Consider the following 16,663-nt stretch of genomic DNA (forward strand, 5'->3'; position numbering starts at 1 on the left):
CAGTGTAGCGGTCTGTCTCAAGCTTAATAGAAGTTGGAAGATGCAACAAGACAATGATCTGAATCACGAGTAAACAAGAAGAGAATGGTTTAAAAAGAAGAAAGTTCATGTTTTGGAATGGCAAAGTCAGAATTCAGACCTTAACCCAATTGAAATGCTGTGGCATGACCTGAAGACGGCTGTTCAATTATCCTTTCAACAGAACCAAGTTGTTGAACTCCTCAGGCAAACACAACATACAGCTTTTCAGTCCACCAGTTGAACAAGAAGTACTGACCGTTTTAAAACCGTTTCAAATCCAAACCCACAACATGAATCAAAAAGATCATTACTTGCCACAAGCTTCTCCAGGCTGTGTACTCTTAATTGCACTGACAGATCCAAATGCTTAGTGGTTCATCTCGCATAACTCGCTGACAGAAATGTAGCGGCAATACAAAACCAAAACAAAACGATTGCCGCTAGCCTGCGACTGTTATAATTGCAGGACGCGCCCCCAGCTGCAATGACTGCTCCAAAAGTTGAATCCTTCATTAGCAATGAGCAAATATACGCTTTCGAAGCGATGAAACTAAACATTCGCAAGTGTAAGCTGAACACCGTTCAGCGTTATATCAGTGAAAAAACGTTGCAAGCTACAAACGGCCACACACAAAAAAACAAGAATAGATGAATGCTTCCCCTCGCTTTTACCGCGCCCCCACTCATGTGACAAGTTACCATAATAAACGTGCAACACATTATACAAATCACAGGGAATAGACCATTGGCAAGAAAACGAGATTAATCTGAGTTTATATTATGGTCACTGCGGCCACTATGATTTGAAGAGACTAGTTGTGTTGTATTGTTCTATATGTATTGAGTTCTTTTGTTATTATCAATGTTTCCATACGATGCTGCAAAATTTAAAAACTGGAAACAGCTGATTAAAATGACATGATTTTGGAAATTAACATTTTACAAATACACCACCACACCACACTCCAAGCAGATACCTATCGCCGCTTGGCTCCGCCTCGGGGGAAGTGACGTTGAGGGCGAACGGAAGCAGCTTGGTGATATTCTGGGCTGGAGTGGCGCCGTGAGGATTTCACAGCGGCGGCTCGGTAACGTGGGTTTATTCCCCACTGGCAGCGCCAGAAAATGTGGCGTGGTTCAGCGTTTGTGTTACCGGGTGGAGTAGATTGAGGGGCGGGGGGAGGGTGTACAGTGTGGCTGGATCCCGATTTGGGTTACGTTCCTGCTGGTTGTCGGCTCAGCATAGTAAAGCCTTCAAAGCGCACCAGTCCACTCTTCCCCACTTCGCATGCTATCTTACTTAACTCGCCCCCCCCCCCCCCCCCCCCCCCCACACACACACACACACACACACAACCCAGTACCGGGGTTTGGCAGCCTGGCCAATTTGGATGGATGAGCTAGACCCACGAGGGGTAAAGATGGGACACCATCTCGTGTGTATATTAAAGGGGTTCGGGTTCCCGGACAAGAAAGAGGGAGGTTCTTGCCTGTTGACGGCCATCATAAAATAACACGAAAAAATCTCTGGGATAGTGGTGTAAATATGGAATCTTAAACACGAGGTGGCGGTATCGAAACAGCGCTGCCCAGTCGGTGCAGACGGGGGCTGGGGAGATGGAGGGAAAGAGTGTCGACATCGCCTGCCACCTAGTTAAGGCCCGACGGTAGGAATTACCTCAAAGGGTTAATTGGCAACTGGACCCAGTGGTAGTCTGGGGTCTTATTTTACGAGGCGATTTTAATTAATTAATGCTACGGAATAGGTATGCCTACATTTGATTGAGTTACATTTTAAATGATCCCAATTCAAACATGTTGCAGGTCTTTCATTGAAACATGAGTGATGCATATGAAATTGTCCATGCTCTCAAAGAAGACACATTTAAGAGTGAAACAAGTGAAGACCCAACTAATGATGGAAAAGAAATTGCAAGCAAGGACTCTTGTGACCTGCAACATCAAGATAATAGTAAAAACATTCCAGGTGAGACCCTTGAAATCCAACTTCAAAATGACTTCATTAATAGGCAAGATAAAGTAGAAGCTATCTCAGGGCAAGACAGAACTCAGACAAGTGGACAACATGAGGATGAGAGTGACACTGCTAAAGCTCAAACTGAAGCTAACAATGGCATAAGTGATAAGGCAATGGATGATATTGACCGCCTGCACATTCAGGAAAGCACTGATGTGGATGAACCTCAACCTCCAAGTAATAGTGGTGTTAAAGATGTATCTCAGAGTGAGATGGTGCAAATCCAAATTCAAGCTTCTGATGATGGACAAGGTGAAGTTTGGAGTGAGATGCAGCAGGTTCAACAACAGATAGTTGGGAATGAACAAGGTAAAGCTCTAAGCACGTCAACTAATTTTGAATGCCAGTCAATCAGTGCTGAACATACTGAAGTTCTGGGAAAGTCAGGTCAAGTTGAAGGTCAACCTGATAATGGTCAAAAAGATGAAGTTCTGTTTGAATTGGGCCAAGTTGAAGATAAATCTGACAATTATGGACAAGGTAAAGGTCACAGTGATCTGGAGAAAACTGAAGAGCAATCAACCAGAAGACAAAATAAAACTCTGTGTGAGTTGGACCGAGCTGAAAATCATCCTATCAATGGGCACAGTGAAGCTCAGAGTGAACAAAACCTTGTCCAGGATCAGGGTGATTTGGGTGGACAAGGTGGAGATTCCTGTGAATCAGGCCAAATTAATGATGATGAAAAAGATGACACTACAAGTGGAACAAGCTCAGATCAACCTAAGACACTTGATGGTAGAAAATTGACAAATGCCACGTGCACAATCAAATTATTGTCAACTGGTAAAAGAACTTTTCTGTTCACTGGAAAGAGATTCCCAACCTACAGTAGGAAAATGGGGAAATTTAAAATGGAAAGAAGTTTCAAAAGTATTGAAAATGTAAACTTGAATGCTCCAGGAGCAGAGAAAATTGAATCTGAGCCAGATGAGAAAAGTCGTTTCAGTGCGGAATCAATTTTGACAAATGGTACTCAAGACTCTGCAGTTGGAATGATGAATGTGGATGATAAACAAAACAAGGACAAGATCTCAGCTAAAAAGAACGTAACCCAGTGTCGTAAAGGGGGTAAAGTAGTAAGAAAGTTTTGGTGTGATGTAAGTATAATCTTGGAAAAATAGTTGACGTTTTCTGCATCACTTTATATTTAAATCTAAGTTGCAATATTTAGAGATCATACAATGTTGTCATCAGATTTGTTCAACTAAAATGAGCAGGGCAGTTATTAAGTGACTTCCATTTCCAAAGATGTTAATCGGGTTGTATATTCTGTGTAATACTAAAAGTAGTTACAGTATCCATCCCTGCAGTATCGAAATAGACAATGTTCAGTGCAATTTTGTTGAATAATGATACTGAGACTAATTACAGATACCCCTTTTTAAAATTCACTTTTATCCTTAACTTTTGTCCTGTCCCCTTGAGATACCCCAGGGATGAATATAGCAACAAAAAGAAGCAGCTGAAGAATACTGGAGCTGAGCATTACTGAAGACCTAGAAGCAATCAGAGAATGCTGGGATAAGATTAAAATTAAAAAAACAATAATATCTAAAATGAACAAAAAATATCAAGACGCTTTGTAAAGGGGTGATAGAAAAGAGGATTACAAAGGAAAGAAAGATTTTTTTAAAACCAAAACCATAACCTATGAATGTAGGTAAAGACATTGATATCATTCCAAAAGAATAATGTTTTTTGTGCTCATAAAGTTGGTAGAGCAAACACTGATATTGAAGACGAGTGCATTACCCAGTGTGATGAATATTGTAAATGTAAGGTGTCTAGCATCTTTAAGGATACATAAACCATTTGATATGGATTAGTACATCTCATTCAATTGAAAGAGCGAAGAACAAATAGTGTCTGACCTTCAGTTCCTTTTAACTACAGGAATTGTGGACTGTTATTGTTATTCCATTGTTTAAAAAGAGCAAAAGAGGTAGACTAAGACGTTAATAAGGCCTTTGTTAAGGTTCCACGAAGCTGGCTAGTCTGTAAGGTCAAGATGGTGCTGACCTGCAGTCTCTGTCCAGGTTGTGGCTCAAAATTAGCTGGCTTTTAAAGTTTTTTTTAGGTTTGTAGGGATGGGTTTGGGGCCAGAGGGAGAGTTAGGGGTCAGGTTGGGGTTTGGGACAAGGATGTGGGGGAATTAGAGGACACACTGGAGTCTAAGCTTTTGCACTGTGTTCAAGGGCCAGTAACATGGACGTGAACAGATATTGATCTCATGGGGTCGATGCTGGGCCTTTTGTTATTAGTATAAATGATTTGGATGCAAATGTACAAGACATGGTTAGTAAGTTTGTAAATGATACTAAAATAGCAGAGATCAAAGCCAATAAAGAAGGTTATCAAAATTACAGGGGAATAAGCTGGGTACGTGGCTGAGGCATGGCAAATAGCTTTAATTTCAGATAAGTGGGAAGTATCAATTTGGGAAGCTAGAACTTGTGCAGTGAGTGGTAGGGCACTGGTGAGTTTTATGGAATATACATACGGTCTAGAAGGACAAGGGCATAGTTTGCTGAAAGCAGTGTCACAAGTAGGCAGATGGTGAAAAGGCACTTGGCATGCTGGACAACAGTCAGGGCACTGGGTATAGTGGTTGGGACATTATATTGCAGTTGTGCAAGATATTACTGATACTAATTAGAATATTGTGTACAGTTTTAGAATAATAGAGTCATAGAGCAGCTGTACAGCCTAGAAACTGGCCCATAACCTTTTAAACCTTTCTGAACCATACACCTATCCAACTGTGTTATAGTTGTTATTGTTCCTGCATTAATCATTTCCTCTGACAGCTGATTCCACATAGATAACATCTACTTCAGTGTATTCTGCAAATTTACTAACCAAGTAAATTCTCATCTAAATTGTTGATATCAAGGACAAACAACAATGGGCCAAACATTTGACCCCTGAGGCACACCACTGGTCATGGGCTGTCAGTCCAAAGAGCAACTTTCCAACGTCAGAATCAGAATCAGGTTTATTATCACCGGCATGTGATGTGAAATTTGTTAACTTAGCAGAAGCAGTTCGGTGCAATACAAATATGAAAGAGAAAATAAAAAAAATAATAATTAAGTAAATCAATTACAGTATACGTATATTGAATAGATTTTTAAAACATGCAAAAAAACAAATAATGTATATTAAAAGAAATGAGGTAGTGTCCAACGGTTCAATGTCCATTTAGGAATCAGATGGCAGAGGGGAAGAAGCAGTTCCTGAATGGTTAAATGTGTGCCTTCAGGTTTGTGTACCTCCTACCTGATGGTAACAGTGAGAAAAGGGCATGCCCTGGGTGCTAGAGATCCTTAATAATGAACACTGCTTTTCTGAGACACCACCCCTTGAAGATGTCCTGGGTACTTTGTAGGCTTGTACCCAAGATGGAGCCAACTAAATTTGCAACGCTCTACAGCTTTTGGTCCTGTGCAGTATTTCTTCCCTCTCCCCCCCCCCCCCCCCAATACCAGTCAGTGATGCAGCCTGTCAGAATGTTCTCCACAGTACAACTATAGAAGTTTTTGAGTGTATTTGTTGACATGCCAAATCTCTTCAAACTCCTAATAAAATATAGCCACTGTCTTGCCTTCTTTATAACTGCATCGATATGTTGGGACCAGGTTAGATCCTCAGAGATCTTGACACCCAGGAACTTGAAGCTGCTCACTCTCTCCTCTTCTGATCCCTCTATGAGGATTGGTATGTGTTCCTTTGTCTTACCCTTCCTGAAGTCCACAATCAGCTCTTTGGTCTTACTGACGTTGAGTGCCAGATTGTTGCTGCGGCACAATTCCACTAGTTGGCATATCTCACTCCTGTACGCCCTCGTCACCACCTGAGATTCTACAAACAATGTTGTATTGTCAGCAAATTTATAGATGGTATTTGAGCTATGCCTAGCCACACAGACATGTGTATATAGAGAGTAGAGCACACACCCCTGAGGTGCGCCATTGTTGATAGTCAGCGAGGAGGATATGTTATCATTCCTCATTTCTATGTCATTAGAAACGGGGATGGTGCAGGAGGATTGGCGTATTGCTCGTGTGGTTCCATTGTTTAAAAAGAGTTCTAAGAGTAAACCTAGCAGTTATTGGCCTGTAAGTTTGATATCAGTGGTGGGTAAATTAATGGAAAGTATTCTCAGAGATGGTATATATAATTATCTGGATAGACTGGGTCTGATTAGGAACAGTCAACATGGATTTTTGCATGGAAGGTCATGTTTGACAAATCTTATTGAATTTTTTGAAGAGGTTGCTAGGAAAGTCGACGAGGGTGTAGCAGTGGATGTTGTCTATATGGACTTCAGTAAGGCCTTTGACAAGGTTCCACACAGAAGGTTAGTTAGGAAGGTTCAGTTGTTAGGTATTAATATTGAAGTAGTAAAATGGATTCAACAGTGGCTGGATGGGAGATGCCAGAGAGTAGTGGTGGATAACTGTTTGTCAGGTTGGAGGCCGGTGACTAGTGGTGTGCCTCAGGGATCTGTACTGGGCCCAATGTTGTTTGTCATATACCATAGATTTCGCACTACAGAGCGCACCTGATTAAAAGCCGCTGGCTCTAATTTTAGAAAGAAAATCAATTTTGTACTTGTACAAGCCGCACCGGATTTTAGGCCGCAGGTGTCCCACGTTGTAATATGAGATATTTACACAGAAAGATATTACACGTGAGGATTTTTTAACTTTTAATTAAATCCGTATGGTAACATAAACAAATACATATTGCAAATGCTTTTTTTCGAACCGTGCCTCTAACACGGCTACTTTTAAATATACATACGTATCGGTAACACACAAATTACGTTGCGTATACTTTTTTACTGAACAGTGCATGAACAACATTCCAATATCTCCTAACGACTGGTAAAAATATATATACTGCAGCCTACCAGGAAAAGTTATTGAGCGCCTTTAACTTAAAAGCAGCGTTTTCGCTCGGGTCTAATGTGCTCGGGTAATGTGCTCGGCTAATGTGCTCCCCCCCACCTTCCCGTTTATCGCAAACCGGTATTTCCCACAAGACGCGGCGAAACCGGATGTGATGTCATAGTATCCCGGGATGTACAGAAAACAAATAGATAGATAGATACTTTATTCAACTAGAAAATACTAACAAATGAATTACTAAGCGAAAATATTATAAACTAAATAACTGCCATAAAGGCAGCACAATGCTTTTCTTCGAGTGTTTTCCATGTTGATGAGGGTGAGTACAAATGACTGATTTACAATAATTTAATTGTGAAAGTGCACTTGATTTATCGTACAATTTCATTGGACCTCTGTGAACTACTCATCAATTTTATTGGTCTACTGTTACGAGGCAAAATGTTTTTGGCGGCATGAAAAGAAATCATGCATTAGCCGCACCGTAGTAAAGGCCGCAGTGTTCAAAGCTGTTCAAAGCGTGGGAAAAAAGTAGCGGCTTATAATCCAACATCTACGGTACATTAATGATCTGGATGATGGGGTGGTAAATTGGATTAGTGAGTATGCAGATGATACTAGGATAGGTGACATTGTGGATAATGAAGTAGGTTTTCAAAGCTTGCAGAGAGATTTGGGCCAGTTAGAAGAGTGGGCTGAAAGATGGCAGATGGAGTTTAATGCTGATAAGTGTGAGGTGCTACATTTTGGTAGGACTAATCAAAATAGGACATACATGGTAAATGGTAGGGCATTGAGGAATGCAGTAGAACAGAGTGATCTAGGAATAATGATGAATAATTCCCTGAAGGTGGAATCTTATGTGGATAGGGTGGTGAAGAAAGCTTTTGGTATGCTGGCATTTATAAATCAGAGCATTGAGTATAGGAGTTGGGATGTAATTTTAAAATTGTACAAGGCATTGGTGAGGTAAAATTTGGAGTATTGTGTACAGTTCTGGTCACTGAGTTATAGGGAAGATATCAACAAAATAGAGAGAGTACAGAGATTTACTAGAATGTTACCTGTGTTTCAGCACCTAAGTTACAGAGAAAGGTTGAACAAGTTAGGTCTTTATTCTGTGGAGCATAGAAGGTTGAGGGGAGACTTGATAGAGGTATTTAAAATTGAGGGGGATAGATAGAGTTGACGTGGATAGGCTTTTTCTATTGAGAGTAGGGGAGATTCAAACAAGAGGACATGAGTTGAGAGGGGGCAAAAGTTTAGGGGTAACATGAGGGGGAACTTCTTTACTCAGAGAGTGGTAGGTGTGTGGAACGAGCTTCCAGTAGAAGTGGTAGAGGCAGGTTCGATATTGTCATTTAAAAAAAAAATTGGATAGGTGTATGGACAGGAAAGGAATGGAGGGTTATGGGCTGAGTGCAGATTGGTGGGACTAGGTGAGAGTAGATGTTTGGCACAGACTGGAAGGGCCGAGATGGCCTGTTTCTGTGCTGTAATTGTTATATGGTTATCACCAATCCTCACTGATTGTTGCCTTCTGGTTAGGAAATCGTGGATCCAAATGCAGAGGGAGGTACAGAGGCCCAGGTTCTGCAACTTCTCAATCAGGATTGTAGGAATGATGGTATTAAATGCTCAGCTATAGTTGATGAACAGCATCCTGACATAGGTGTTTGTGTTGTCCAGGTGGTCTAAAGCCCTGAGAGGAGCCATTGAGATTGCGTTTGCTGTTACCTATTGTGGCAATAGGCAAATTGCAATGGGTCCAGGTCCTTGCTGAGACAGGAGTTCTGTCTGGTAATGACCAACCTCTCAAAGCATTTCATCACTGTGGATGTGAGTGCTGCCAGGCGATAGTCATTTAGGCAGCTCACGTTATTCTTAGGCAGTGGAATAATTGTTGCCTTTTTGAAGCAACTGTGAACTTCTACCCGTAGCAGTGAGAGGTTGAGAATATCCATGAATACTCCTAGCCAGTTGGTTGGCACAGGTTTTCAGAGCCTTACCAGGTATTCCATTGGGAGCTGCCTTGCGAGAGTTCACTCTTATTAAAGACAGCATAACATCGGCCTCTGAGACAGAGATCACATGGTCATCAGGTGTAGAAGGAATCTTCACAGCCATAGTTGTGTTCTCCCTTTCAAAGCGTGCATAGAAGGCATTGAGTTCATCTGGTAGTGAAACGCTACCATTCATGCTATTGAATTTCACTTTGTAGGTAGTAATATCTCCCTTTGCTTTTTACCATGAGACCAGGAGTGATTAGTCAGTTCTCCCTTATCTTCTCGAGCAGCCTGTCATGTGGAACCTTGTCAAAAACCTTACTGAAGTTCATGTAAACCATGTCTACTGCCCTGCCCGTACAACTTTATTGGTCACCTCACCAAAAAGCTCATGTTTGTAAGACATGGTCACCCATTCACAAAGCTGTGCTGGCTATCTCTAATCATCCCCTGTTTTGACCTGTTCTAGAAAAGACATCATTGAACTAGAAAAAGTGCAGTGAAGTTTTGAGATGCTGCTGGGAATCGAGAGCCTGAGTTATACCGTTCAGGTTGGGCAGGCTAGGTCATTATTCATTAGAACAGTAAAGATTGAAAGGTGCCCTTACAAAATTTATAATATCAAGAGGGATATAGATATGGTGAATGTGCATAGTTCTTTTTCCAGGGAAGGGGAACTAAAATAAAGGGCTTGGAGAGGTGAAAGATTTAAAAGGGGACTGAGGGACAACTACTTCACGCAGAGGGTGGTGCATACATGGAATGAGTTGCCAGAGGCAGCGGTTGAGATGGGTATAAAAATAGCATTTAAAAGACATTTGGATTTGTATAGGATAGGGGGAGTTTAGAGGGATATGGACTAGCTGGGCCAAAAGGACTGTTTGCATGTTGTATTTCCCAGTGACTCCATGGGTGTTGCAGTGTAACTATCAACTACTAGTCCAGTTGAAATTATTCTGATGCACCTTTAAGTGGCTACTTTGTTTTTAAACCTTTCATAAACGTGAGGGCAAGCAAATCTTTGATGTCAGTGTCCTAACTCACATTAAGATTTGTTTGCCAGTGCCAGTGTTAACCCACGTTGGTCTTAGATCTAATTATTTCACTAGTAGCTGGCGTACCTGAGCTGCCAAGATCCTAAGCACTCTAATTTCTTTCTTAAATTTCTTCATTTCTCTACCTCTCTTTATAGCCTGTTAAATACTCTTTTTATCTTCTAATATCTCTGCTGTTTTGTTTGATGGTTCCATGAAGTGCCTATAGATATTTAGATATTTTAAAAGTACCACATAAATACAAATTGTTTAGCATGCAGTCTGTTTTCTCTTACAAATACCTAAGTTCTATGATTGTCCTTTTATTGAGTTTGGCGCACTGGACAATATTTGCAGTTTTAAAAATTGAAAATGTGATAGTTGTTGATACTCAATTTTAGATGTATTAGAATAATTAAATGACATTTTTAGTTTGTGATTTAGTTTTTCTTTTCTAATGTTGATTTTTTAAAAATATTTTTATTTTAGTTATGTAAATTAGCTTGCCGCTCTGCCCTGAATCTACAAGCACATTTCCTTGGCTTGAAACATAAAAAGGTAAGAACAATTTTTATATGTATATTAATTTGTCTTTGTCAAATGATCACTTTACTCCTTTATTTCAGTAGTAAATTCTTCCTTGGAAAATAGTAATAATATTTTGTACTTTCTTATATAATGAGACCTTGATTATCCATGTCCTTACTCAATTATTTGTTAAAATGAAGAGTTATAAGCAGAATAGACAGGATCAGAAATAAATTTGAGGACCACTGGGATATCTACCAGTGATAGAACTGTTCATTGAGAAGGGAAATACAATCTTAGGTTGAAATCAGAAATAAAGTTTGCACTACTCAGATGTATTCTTTCAGTTATTCAGCTATTTATCTAAAGAAATAGGACAGAACAGAAGTACTTCTGTGTGTTTTTGCAAATGGAAAGTAAATGTTTATAATTGGGACAGCAACCTACAGAGGTAACAGTTAATAGTAATAGGGTAGGAATGCTTAAGACATCAAAATGAGCTGGTTATCCAGCTGCACGCTTTTCTCTAAGGGGACATAATTGTGGTTCCATTGTATTTGGTGTGCAAAACTGAATTATTCCGTTACATAAACCTCATTGTTCCTTTTATAAATTTTTATTAAAGTTGATCAACAGAATGTGTGCTTGAAATATTTCTTTAATTGTGTTTTCTTTACTGCAAGGTTTGTTGTACACTTAAGAATTCTGTACAAGTAGTTTTCCTTCAATTTTTAATAATTTTCTGATGACAACATGCTTAGCACTGTAAATATCAAGTTATCTGCTTTTGAAGAACTAATTTATTAAAGAAATCTTTGATAGAAAGAAACCTAAGCAAAATTTAAATTGAGAAAATAAATAAATCTGGATAAATAATTGTTATGTATTTGTGGCTTCTGTTGCTTGATACCTCAAAGATAGATGATCTTGCACCCTGATCAAAAAATGTGCTCTTATTTACAGTTGCAAGAACAAGTTTGTGAACCCTTTGCAATTACCTGCTTTTCTGCATTAATTACACATAGAATGTAGTCTGATCTTCATCTAAGACACAATAATAGACAAACACAATCTGCCTAAACTAATAACACACAACAGTTGTACTTTTCTTGTCCTTATTAAACACATTGTTTAATCATTCACAGTCCAGGCTAGAAAAAATGTGAACTCTTGTATTTTATAACTGGTAGAGCCTCCTTTAATGGCATTAAGGGCATTAGGCGCTTTGAAGATCTTTTCATAGATAATCGTTTTGCAACTTTTCAACAACTGTCTTCAAAATTTAACCTACCTAATACCGTAGATTCCGGATTTTAAGCCGCTACTTTTTTCCCACATTTTGAACAGCTTTGAACTTTGCGGCCAATAATCCGATGCGGCTAATGCAAGGTTTTTTTCATGCCGCCTCGTAAACATTTTGCCTCGTAACAGTAGACCAATAAAATTGATGAGTAGTTCACAGAGGTCCAATGAAATTGTACGATAAATCAAGCGCACTTTCACAATTAAATTATTGTAAATCAGTCATTTGTACTCACCCTCATCAACATGGAAAACACTCGAAGCATTGTGCTACCTACCCTCTTAGTTTAAACTATATTTGTTTTCTGTACTACATCGCGGGATGCTATGACGACACACCCGGTTTCGCGGCGTCTTGTGGGAAAAATGCCGTTTGCGATAAACGGAAAGGAGGGGGGGAGCGGCGGAGCGGCTTTGGATCTGAGCGAAATCTGCTTTTAAATGCCGTTTGCGATGAAACGGAAAGGAGGGGGGAGCGGATTCCGCGAGCGGCTTTGGATCCGAGCGAAATCTGCTTTTAAATGCCGTTTGCGATGAAACGGAAAGGAGGGGGGGAGCGGCATTACGCGAGCGGCTTTGGATCCGAGCGAAATCTGCTTTTAAATTAAAGGTATCAATAACTTTTCCTGGTAGGCTGCAGTATATATATTTTTTACCAGTCGTTAGGAGATATTGGAATGTTGTTCAGTAAAGAAGTATACGCAACGTATATTTAAAAGTAGCCGCGTACGGGCACGGTTCGAAAAAAAGCATTTGCAATATGTATTTGTTTTTGTTACCATATGGATTTAATTAAAAGTTAAAAAAATCCTCACGTGTAATATCTTTCTGTGTAAATATCTCATATTACAACGTGGGACACCTGCGGCCGAAAATCCGGTGCGGCCTAAAATCCGGTGCGGCCTTTACATTTAAAAAAATGATTTTATTTCTAAAATTAGTGCCAGCGGCTAAAAATCAGGTGCGCTCTGTAGTCCGGAATCTACGGTACTCATTTCTTTAGATATCTTCAAATTAGACATTTCATTAACCCTTTAATATCAAACTTCCCTGAGATGCCTGAGAAAAACGTTGTGGACCTGTTTCTTTGTATTAATCCATTGGGTAAAGGTTTAATATCTACTATTCGTGATAAGTTAGTGATCTTGAGGCAAGCCCCCTTTGATAAAATTAGAACTGCCTCGGAGCATGATTTAAATATTTCTTTATCTGATGCGGTTTGGGATTCAATTCTTAAGTCAGTTAACTCAACCTCTTTATGTGCTCGCCACTGCCTTCTGCAAGGTTGTACATAGGGCTCATATGTCTAAAACTAAATTATCGCGGTTTTATCCTGACATTAGTCCCGTTGTAAAGGGGGCAAGGCTTCTCTTATTCATAGTCCTAGTCTAGAAAAATTCTAGAGAGAAATTTTTCTAACTTTATCCCATATCACCAAGGAGATGGTGGTGGACTTTAGGAGATCTAGGCCTCATATGGAGCCAGTGATCATTAATGGAGAATGTGTGGAGCAGGTTAAGACCTACAAGTATCTGGGAGTACAGTTAGACGAGAAGCTAGACTGGACTGCCAACACAGATGCCTTGTGCAGGAAGGCACAGAGTCGACTGTACTTCCTAAGAAGGTTGGCGTCATTCAATGTCTGTAGTGAGATGCTGAAGATGTTCTATAGGTCAGTTGTGGAGAGCGCCCTCTTCTTTGTGGTGGCGTGTTGGGGAGGAAGCATTAAGAAGAGGGACGCCTCACGTCTTAATAAGCTGGTAAGGAAGGCGGGCTCTGTCGTGGGCAAAGTACTGGAGAGTTTAACATCGGTAGCTGAGCGAAGGGCGCTGAGTAGGCTACGGTCAATTATGGAAAACTCTGAACATCCTCTACATAGCACCATCCAGAGACAGAGAAGCAGTTTCAGCGACAGGTTACTATCGATACAATGCTCCTCAGACAGGATGAAGAGGTCAATACTCCCCAATGCCATTAGGCTTTACAATTCTACCGCCAGGACTTAAGAACTTTGTAAAAGCTATTATTAATGCTTTTTGAGATAGTGATTTAGATGCATATCATATTTTTTTACTGAGTTAAGTATTGTATGTAATTAGTTTTGCTACAACAAGTGTATGGGACATTGGAAAAAAGTTGAATTTCCCCATGGGGATGAATAAAGTATCTATCTATCTATCTATCTATCTATCTATTCTTAATTGTCACTTAGAACCTAACCCTCTGATTGCTCATTTTGGCACTTGGGTGAAGTAGACATGCATTTGAGTCTGACTAAACGTCGAACGTTATCTTTTGCCTCTCTTTTGGCTAGACGATTAGTTCTTAGATGGAGAGATGATGCCCCACCCACTCATGCTCAATGGCTCAGTGACATTACGTCCTGCTAAGACCTTGAAAAGATTCATCATTCACTTCTCAATTCGGACATAAAGTTTCATAAGGTGTGGGGACCTTTTCTTGAATACTTTCACAACTCTTCTTTGGATTAAGTTTATCCTTTTTTTTGTACTATAATCCCTTACTTTCGGCTTGTTTTTTCAGTAAGTTTTACTTTTTTTATGTGATTTATATTAGAGTTTTGGTAGTAGTCATTATATTTTCTTATTTTTATACATATATTTACTGCTCTGTGGGGTTGAACGCTCGGATTAATTTTTCTGTCACACATTGAAATGGTTGGCCTGGAGTTTTGTAGTGGGAGGGTGGGGAGGACACTAACTTTATATGATTTTACTTTGGGTGCTTTTTCCTTATTGTTATGTATTATATATAATAGACAAGTTTGTTTTGCACTGTATAAATCTCCATTTTGTTGATGGTTTTTGTTGTATTGTAGAAACTCATTAAAAAAAAATTTTTAAACCGCATTAACCTCGACCAAATGTTTCCTGTAGCTGCTGATCAGACTTACACAATGACAAGGAGGAATTTTAGACCATTCCTCCATATAAAAAAAAACTCTTTCAGTTCATCAATATTTCTGGGATACCATGCATGAACAGCCCTCTTCAGGTCATGGCACAGCATCTCAAATGAGTTAAGGTCTGGTCTCTGACTTGGCCATTCTAAAACATGAATTATCTTTTTTTAAAACATCCTGTGGTTCATTTACTCTTGTTTTGGATTATTGCCTTGTTGTATCATCCAACTTCTATTGAGCTTCAGGTGATGGACTGCTACCCTGATATTCTCTTATAAAATGTCTTGATACAATTTTGATTTCATTGTTCCCTCAATGATTGCAAGCTGCCTAGGCTCTGAGGCAGCAAAGCAGCCCCAAACCATGATGTTCCTTCCACCATGCTTCTCAGTTTGGATGAAATTTTGGTGTTGGTGTGCAGTGCCGTCTTTCTTCCAAATATAGCGGTGTGCATTTCTGCCAAAACGTTGTCCTAGAAGTGCTGTAGAACATCCAGGTGGTCTTCTGCAAACTTGAGACATGCAGCAATGTTTGTTTGTTGTTATTTTTTGGAGAGCAGTGGTTTGCTCCGTAGTGTCCTTCTATGAACACCATTCTTGTTCAGTGTTTTTCTTATAGTGGACACATGAATGGAGAGTTCAGCAAGTTCTGGAGATTTCTGCAGGTCTTTTGCTGTTACCCTTGGGTTCTTTTTCACCTCCTTCAGCATTGCACATTGTGCTCTTGGTGTGATCTTTGCAGGACGCCCACTCCTAGGGAGAGTAGCAATAGTACTGAATTTCTCCATTTGTAAGCAATTTCTCTTACTGTGGACTGATGAACACTTAGGTGTTTAGAAATGCTTTTGTAGCCTTTTCCAGCTTCATCCATTTCTACAATCCCTCTAAGGTCCTGAAAGTTGTTTCAATTGAGGCATGGTGCATATGAACAGATCTTTCTTGAGAAGAGCAGGTTCTGTCCGTAACCTGACTTTGTATGTCTTTTTTTTTATATAGGGCAGGGCATCTCTACAACCCACACCTCCAATCTCATCTCATTGACTGGAACACCTGACTCCAAATTGCTTTTGTAGAAGGCATTACCCCAGAAGTTTACTTACTTTTTTGACCCTAGACTGTGATTGTTTAAACAGTATATTCCATATTGACAAGAAATACAATTGTTTGTGTGTTCTTACTTCAAGCCAATTGTGTTTGTCTACTATTGTGACTTAGATAAAGATTAGATCACATTTTATTATTAATGAATGCAGAAAACCAGGAAATTGCAAAGGGTTCACTAACTTTTTCTTGCAACTGTACATATTCAGCTGCTAAATGGGAACAAAATAACTTGACCACAACTATTTTAGGCATCTTCCCCCTTTCTTTCTGAACCCGGGTGTCTTCCCCCTTTCTTTCCAGTCCTAATGATTGATGGGTCTCAGCCCAAAATGTTGACTATTTATTAATTTCCATACATGCTGCCTGACCTCCTGAGTTCCTCCACCATTTTGCATGTGTTGCTTTGGATTTCCAGTATCTATAGAATCCTGCATTTATAACTATTTTAGACTGGCTAGGTTTAGATGTGTTCTGAAGTTGGGGAGAATAGTATTTTTCTCAGTGAAAATAGGGGTTCTTGAGTTTGTAAATTTATGCTTCCCATTTTGCAGAGCTGCTTGATCACTGAGTTGCAGGAATTTAAAGCATATATCACATTTTCAGACCTTAAGTCATGTGTGATGAAAAGTTGAGAATAGGATCATCGTTTGCGCTGAGTTATACTTGTGAATTAGTTTGCTTTTGCTGCTCACAATAACGTGACTAAATGTTGCGAGCTTTATTTTCCTGTGATAGGGTTACAGGTTAAAGGCCGCAGAGTTCAAAGCTGTTCAAAATGTGGGAAAAAAGTAG

General features: G+C 39.7%; 1 protein-coding gene across 4 annotated transcripts in view; it reads left to right on the plus strand.

Annotated features, from left to right (window-relative positions):
• Positions 1-1,027: 1,027 nt before the first annotated feature.
• LOC140732103 (uncharacterized) overlaps positions 1,028-16,663 on the plus strand; it is a 106,434-nt gene continuing 90,798 nt past the window's right edge. For 3 of the 4 annotated variants that reach the window (XM_073054256.1, XM_073054258.1, XM_073054259.1), the window contains exons 1-3: positions 1,028-1,109; positions 1,846-3,159; positions 10,505-10,573. In XM_073054256.1, the coding sequence (XP_072910357.1) occupies positions 1,861-3,159; positions 10,505-10,573 (1,368 nt within the window). In that variant the 5' untranslated portion in view covers positions 1,028-1,109; positions 1,846-1,860. Of the gene's footprint in view, positions 1,115-1,845; positions 3,160-10,504; positions 10,574-16,663 lie in introns of all 4 variants that reach the window. The other variant, XM_073054257.1, reaches the window with a different exon arrangement.

Source organism: Hemitrygon akajei, chromosome 8 (assembly GCF_048418815.1).
Source record: "Hemitrygon akajei chromosome 8, sHemAka1.3, whole genome shotgun sequence".
Lineage (NCBI taxonomy): Eukaryota > Metazoa > Chordata > Chondrichthyes > Myliobatiformes > Dasyatidae > Hemitrygon > Hemitrygon akajei.